Source organism: Mastomys coucha, unplaced genomic scaffold (assembly GCF_008632895.1).
Source record: "Mastomys coucha isolate ucsf_1 unplaced genomic scaffold, UCSF_Mcou_1 pScaffold19, whole genome shotgun sequence".
Lineage (NCBI taxonomy): Eukaryota > Metazoa > Chordata > Mammalia > Rodentia > Muridae > Mastomys > Mastomys coucha.
This window is the reverse complement of record NW_022196901.1, coordinates 242,561-249,624: the sequence shown is the minus strand read 5'-3', so window position 1 is coordinate 249,624 and position 7,064 is coordinate 242,561. Positions and strand designations below refer to the sequence as shown.

Sequence of the window (7,064 nt, the reverse complement as noted above, 5' to 3'; positions counted from 1 at the left end):
AGAAATCCGCCTGCCTCTGCCTCCCAAGTGCTAGGATTAAAGGCGTGCGCCACCACCGCCCGGCTTAAGGTGTATTTTTAATTGACTCTAAAATTAAGCTAGACTACAACCCCACTCTTTGAAGATCTCACTCACTTAGTAGAGGCTAGATTATTTCCTATTCTTTGAACATCATACTTAGTTGACACTTTGAACTATATTTTAAGTTTCAAAAACACCAATTCTGGCAACTTCACAATGAAAGAATGCTAGTGTTCAACAGGCTGTAACCATGGCAAGTCTGACCAGGCATTCTAGATGATTCTTGGTACCTTTATGGTTTCTGTGGGTACGCCGGGCTCTGGAACTTTATCCAAATAAGTGGTCAAGTCTTGATCAACATGCTCAAACACTAGTGTAAGCTTGGTTTCTCTGTCTGTCCGTGACACTGTGCACACATCAAACAACCTAGAAGGGAAAACGAACAAACAAAAACAAAACAAAATAAGTAGGTAGAAATAAGTCAAGTAGTAACCCCTCCAATCATGCCTAATGGGAACTGCTATTTCCATATCAGTATCAAAGTCCTGCAAAGGAGCAGTGTAAGCCGGACCATCCAAGGAGCAGTCACCAAGCAACATGACTAGAGATCAAAAATGTTTGTCGAGAGTGTCTTAGTTAACTAAGTCTTTACACAGAACTTGTTGGTGAATATAGCTTTAAAAACCTACAATCCCAACAAAGCAATTCTAACCATTCTTTGCACACAGACTGAGGATTATGTCTTTGGAGATAGTAGACTCTGCAAAACAGTTTCCTAGAACAACCATGGCTATGGAAGCCACTAGGACGGACTATGGAGAAACATTTCTCATCCTAGTGAGCCAGCGTGCTACCCTAGAAATGCCGTGTGTTCTTAGTTTTAATGTTCAAAATCTCACATAGAATCACCACTGTAAAAGTACATTCTACAGCTTCTTAAAAAGTTTTAACTGGCAGAAAATAACTGCATGTATTTAAAGGATAGCATCACAGTTTTGACATACTGGGAGAAAGTATTTTATAGAATAGTGAGTGACTATAACAAACGACGCACTAGGCACACTCCAAAGCTGTTCCAAGCATGGATGTCAAATGCTTACAGCCTAAGAATATGAAGAGGTGGGTCTGCTAAAGCACATTACTATCATTCAAACACTGAAATTTGAAAGGGCGGTACACTGGAAAACTAATAAAAACAAGTATTACAGGAAGAGCCTTTTGGGATCCAGAGAATCTTCAAGCCTAAGGACAAAAAGTATTTTACTTTTAGCACACTGTCTCAAGCATGGCTGTCTGAAGAATTAAACAAACCATCCATAAATAAGTCATAAGGAAACTTCTTTGAGATGAATGTGATATAAATAATAAGAGGAAATGTATAAAATGCTATTTGTATTATGTTTTCATTTAAGAATGTAAAAAAATGGGCTGGAGAGAGATGGTTCAGCTGTTAAAGGCTAGGCTCACAACCGAAAGTATAAGAATTTAAAAACCTCTTCCAAAAATGTTTGTGTACAGCACAGGTTCACTGCCCTGGCTCAATCTGTTCAACTTTCAAGGCCTGGTTGGTTTACAGGGCCATGCCATTTTATTTCTGAGGTACAAGGCCTTCAAACATAGTACTTCTTTCTAACTCTACACCAAATTTTAACAACCTATACAAAACACTGTAATCAATCTTAATCTAAAACAAACTGTATAAAGTCCACAGTGTGAAAGGCTTGCTATCACGCATAGTTTAACATTTGGAGAGACTATCAAAAGGGCTCTTTGAACTTGCTAGTTTGACCCTTTGCACATAAGCAGCCTTGAGCCACCTTGTTATTATTAACATCTTTCAACTAGTTCTTCTCAAAGGAAAGAAAAGAGTTGCAAATCAGAAAGCTTCTTTGTATCCGATGCTTCTGTATTTGCAATAAAACTACAATGGGCCAAAATGGGATGTGGTGGAACAAAATACAAAACACTATAAGTAGACCATTTCGTGTCCAGTGCAATTAAAAACATTCCCATTATAACTAAGATATTCCTTAATGAAAAGTGCGTCACCATGCGTAAGTTAGTTAATGAACAGCTCTTGCTCTTATTAAAGGAATTCATGTGTATATGTATAAATCATACATACATATATATTTTGTGTGTGTGTGTGTGTGTGTGTGTGTGTGTCACATGTGCGTCTGTGTCTGCGTTTGCAGTTACTAATTTTCAGAAGAAGAAAAAGTCATGATGGGGACATAACACAATTGAGCCCTAAACCGTTGTTGTAAAAGTTACCTAACAGCTCTGGCAGTATACCATGTTGCTACATCTCAATGAAACCGTTTCAAGACTCTTGTATGACACAATTCATGAATAAATTTAACCACCCAAGCTGTTTCTCTTTATGTAATACTTTGCTCTTCAAAATATTAATACCTGCTAATGTCACCTAAGGTACCCTCGGCGCAGAAGTTAGGTAGAGGTGAGCTTGACAAAGCCACTGCTGATTGTCTTAAATGATAAATCTGGGGGGAAATTTGAAAGTGAATTTAAACAGGTGTGTGGCAGTGTATACAGCCAAGTATTATTTTAGTTCATGTACATAGGTATTTTGCCCGCGTGTATGAGCAACATGTGTATACTTGCTGCCTTTGGAAGTAGAGAGCTTTGGATCACCTAGAATTGGAGCTACAGTTAGTTGTGCACCTGCATCTGGGTGCTGGGAACTGAACTCGTGTCCTCCACAAGAGCAACAAATGCTCTTAACGGCTGAGCCATCGCTCTAGCCCCTATTGTGTGGGTTGTGATGCATGTAGTTATACATTGTTAGCTGCAGGAAATCAGGTGCTATGCAAAAGTTACTCATACAGGTTCGAGAAGAAACTACTTTTAAATTTTAGGTGTTACTGTTAATTTGCAAAGGGGAGGTTATCATAATCTCCTTAGAAACTCACAATCCACATCAACTAAATAAGCATAAACTTCCTGCTTTGAGGCTTCAGGGCCAGTTGTCAGGACCTTGTAGATGGGCGACTTCAAAGAAGGTGTTTGAGGAAACCCTGCTCTTCACTGTAATATAAAGCTGCTTTAATTGTCTAGTTACGTGAGTGTACGTATTTATGCACAGTATACATACTATATTTAAACTGTAAGTACATATATGTAATTATATATACTATATATAGTAGTAGTTACATATATAATTGTATAGTTTGTATATAACATTATATTAAAAGTTAATAGTTGGGCTGGAGAGATGGCTCAGTGGTTAAGAGCACTGACTGCTCTTTCAGAGGTCCTGAGTTCAAATCCCAGCAACCACATGGTGGCTCACAACCATCCGTAATGAGATTGGATGCCCTCTTCTGGTGTGTCTGAAGACAGCTACACTTTACTACTCATATACATAAAATAAATAAATAAATAAATCTTAAAAAAAAGTTAATAGTTGCATTAATTGCAATGGATAGCAAATGCATTTTGAGCCACCATTTGTGAATATTGACTTTGGAAATTCTAGAACCCAACACTCATGATATCTTTTTATCTATGGCTCCCTCTAAAATTACTCCAAATCAAACAGTAGTCATTTTGGTAGGCAAAACACAATAAATATTTCAATACCGTAAGTTCCATAGAATCCAGTTAAAATAAACCAAGGTCTCAGTATTTGGCTGAATGTTAACAATCAGCATTTCAATAAATAAATAAATAATCCCTGCTTATATTTTGTGGACTTTCAAAAGAATAGAGCAAGACACATCTGACTATTTTAACATAAACATTGGGAAATAATTTCCACTGTATGATTTCTTATGTCGGCTGACATTTATGACTTTCTAAAATATTCACTAATATGACAGAATATCACTGATTGCATGACTACATCTTCAGAGGAAGAATGTACTCACACCACACTGACTGTCAGAGGGAAATCACATTCAACATTTGTCACAGACTCACACCATGTGATCTGAGTATGCAGCCACTCACAGAAAGGGAAAGAGGGGCTGGGGAGATGGGCCAGCCACTCAGTGTGCTTAGTGCTCCACCAGAAGATCCAGACTCGGTTCCCGAGACTCACCTGGCAGCTTACAACTGCCTAAAATCTCAGCTCCACGCGATCTGACATCCTCTTGTGGCCTGCAAGGGCCGCTGCACATGTGCTGCACATAAACTCATGCAGGTACACACACGTACACATAAATGAGCGCTACTTTTTAAAAAGTAAAAACAAGAAGTGGTTCTCAGTCTTGATTGAAGCGATCCATCCATTCTTAGCAGAGTGAACAAGATCCAAAAAAAACCAGGTTGTTATCAATTCATAGGATAGGGAAACCAGGCAACCCTAACTGTCCCACCCAGTGAGCTACTTTGCTAGCTGTTTCTGTTGTCCAGACCTCCAGCTGCTGGGGTCAGGGGTGTAGAGAACAAGCACACAGCCCACAGAATACTCAGCTTTACCGCAGTCCTCGCACAAAACATTCCGTGAATTTACTCTGTATCCTACCCAATGTAATTTCCTGTTCACAGTCTCAATCTAACTTGTTGCTCGGGAACCTATTGCACTGGCAAACTACCTTCAGCTAATGGATGGAATGACATTCTCCCCAGTGGGTTTGGGATTTCCAAAGTTTACAATTTACAAACGTCTCCCAGACAAGGAGCTTTGTAAACACAACCTCTGCCTTTCTATTGTGGATATAATAAAAAGGGAAATCTGTATTATTAGCTAAGCAGGAAGTTTTAAGCCTTTTCCTGTCAGGTTTCCCTGACCCCTGCACACTCTTCATTGTTTGGATACCAAACAGCTCCAGAGCTGAGCGCTGTCTGGCACAGCTGCCTGAGGGACATAACAAATTCTTAGTTGAGCCAGAGCCAGAACTTGAAATTGAGAAGGTCCCCCCCCAACACTTACCCCTGTATCTAATCTTGAAAGTTCATGAAGCGCTTTTGGTGGGTACAGCTTGTGCACCAAATCAATCTTCAACAATTCCACCAGCCCCACACTGCTGTACAGTGGCTGAGTGACTCTTTTTTGGCTTATGAAATACAGACTGTGTATGCAATGGTTCACCATCAATTTGAAATGACGGACTCCAGAAGTATTTAGCACCAACAGCAATGACAGGGCTGCTAAAGGTGATAGCGATTTGTGCTTTAGTCCCTACCCTGTGCAGGTGCCACACTCAGTTTAAAGTTTCTGACGGACACAGGGCAGGTGAAGCATGTGAACAGTGCTGTGCAGTGACAACTAGGGATCATGCATGGGCTGAAGCTGAAGAGTCGGTCCCGGGAATTTTACTGCAACTGAGAGTAAAACCCTCTTTATATTACATTACAGGACTGAAGAGGCAAAATGCCAAGGTCACCACCACATTCGTCCACATGCTGCAGAATGCAGCTAGAGATTTCAGGGGATCTTGTCTTAAGTACCTGAAGCCTCTTCTGTCTGATCTACTTTCTGAATTTAGAAAACTTACCTAAGCCTGTAAGTCACATTTCTGAATTTGAATTGATTTTTTTTTTATTTACAGTAAACCAAGCTCTAACTCCTGGCAAATCAAGTATTATGCTTATATATAGGAACTAACCCAGTAATAGTACACAATAAATAGTGTTAATGTCGGTAATGTCTAAAAGAAAGTCAAAAGACATCTACAAATATTTTGAAATTTCTGACTTGGACACATCAATATCTGAACTCAAATGCATCCTATACAGTTAGTTATATTGTACAGCTAAGACGGTAAGTTAAGTTCATGCACGTTAGTACCACCAGTGTATTCTAAGTTACAGCTCCTTAGCCCATGAGCCATAGCTCCATGTGGGGTTAAGTAGCTGAATATTAGGGTGGCAAAATATTTGGCAACAGAAAATATTTCTGAACACGCAAAGGACCAAAAATCAATTGAAACTTAAAAGTATTAACTTTTCCAAGGAGTTTCTGCCCATGGAAGACTTGTGTTGCAGCAAGCATACTTCTCACTGCACATAGCACATGCCCCTTCCCACCGCATATAGCACATGCCCCTTCCCACTGCACACAGCACATGCCCCTTCCCACTGCACATAACACATGCCCCCTTCCCACTGCACATAGCACATGTCCCTTCCCACTGCACATAGCACATGTCCCTTGCACTGCACACAGCACATGTCCCTTCCCACTGCACATAGCACATGCCCCTTCCCACTGCACACAGCACATGCCCCTTCCCACTGCACACAGCACAATGCCCCTTCCCACTGCACACAGCACATGTCCCTTCCCACTGCACATAACACATGCCCCCTTCCCACTGCACATAGCACATGTCCCTTCCCACTGCACATGGCACATGTCCCTTCCCACTGCACATGGCACATGTCCCTTCCCACTGCACATAGCACATGTCCCTTGCACTACACACAGCACATGCCCCTTCCCACTGCACATAGAACATGTCCCTTCCCACTGCACATAGCACATGCCCCTTCCCACTGCACACAGCACATGTCCCTTCCCACTGCACCCAACACAACCCGTATCCTTCCCACTGCACACAGCACATGCCCCTTCCCACTGCACACAGCACACACCCCTTGCACTGCACACAGCACATGTCCCTTGCACTGCACACAGCACATGACCCTTGCACTACACACAGCACATGCCCCTTCCCATTGCACACAGCACATGCCCCTTGCACTGCACATCACCTGCGCCCTTCCCACTGCACACAACACAACCCGTATCCTTCCCACGGCACACACCACATGTCCTTCCCACTCCACACGTTGTCAGGTTCCACAACACCAAGCAGCCCACCTTGGAACGGCCCAGCCCAGACTGGTCTGCACTGCACACAGAAAGCTTTCTGTAGTTGTAGAAATATAGTGGTTTAACTATGGAGCACAAAGACAATGCTTTCCTATTGTCCCTCTTCAGCACATTAAGTATCAAATCATGTTCTCTGAACTGTGTTAAAGTGTTTGATTTTTTTCTTTTGAAAATTTATTGATTTTTTTGGATGTACATATTCACAAATGTAGTACATATTGATAGGGTATTTTTTGTCATA

At 41.3% G+C, this 7,064-nt stretch overlaps 1 protein-coding gene across 2 annotated transcripts in view; it reads right to left on the bottom strand.

The window, feature by feature from the left end:
- Cdk6 (cyclin dependent kinase 6) overlaps positions 1-7,064 on the bottom strand; it is a 203,775-nt gene that overhangs the window by 142,264 nt on the left and 54,447 nt on the right. For both annotated transcript variants that reach the window (XM_031379913.1, XM_031379912.1), the window contains exon 3: positions 312-447. In XM_031379913.1, the coding sequence (XP_031235773.1) occupies positions 312-447 (136 nt within the window). The remainder of the gene's footprint in view (positions 1-311; positions 448-7,064) is intronic.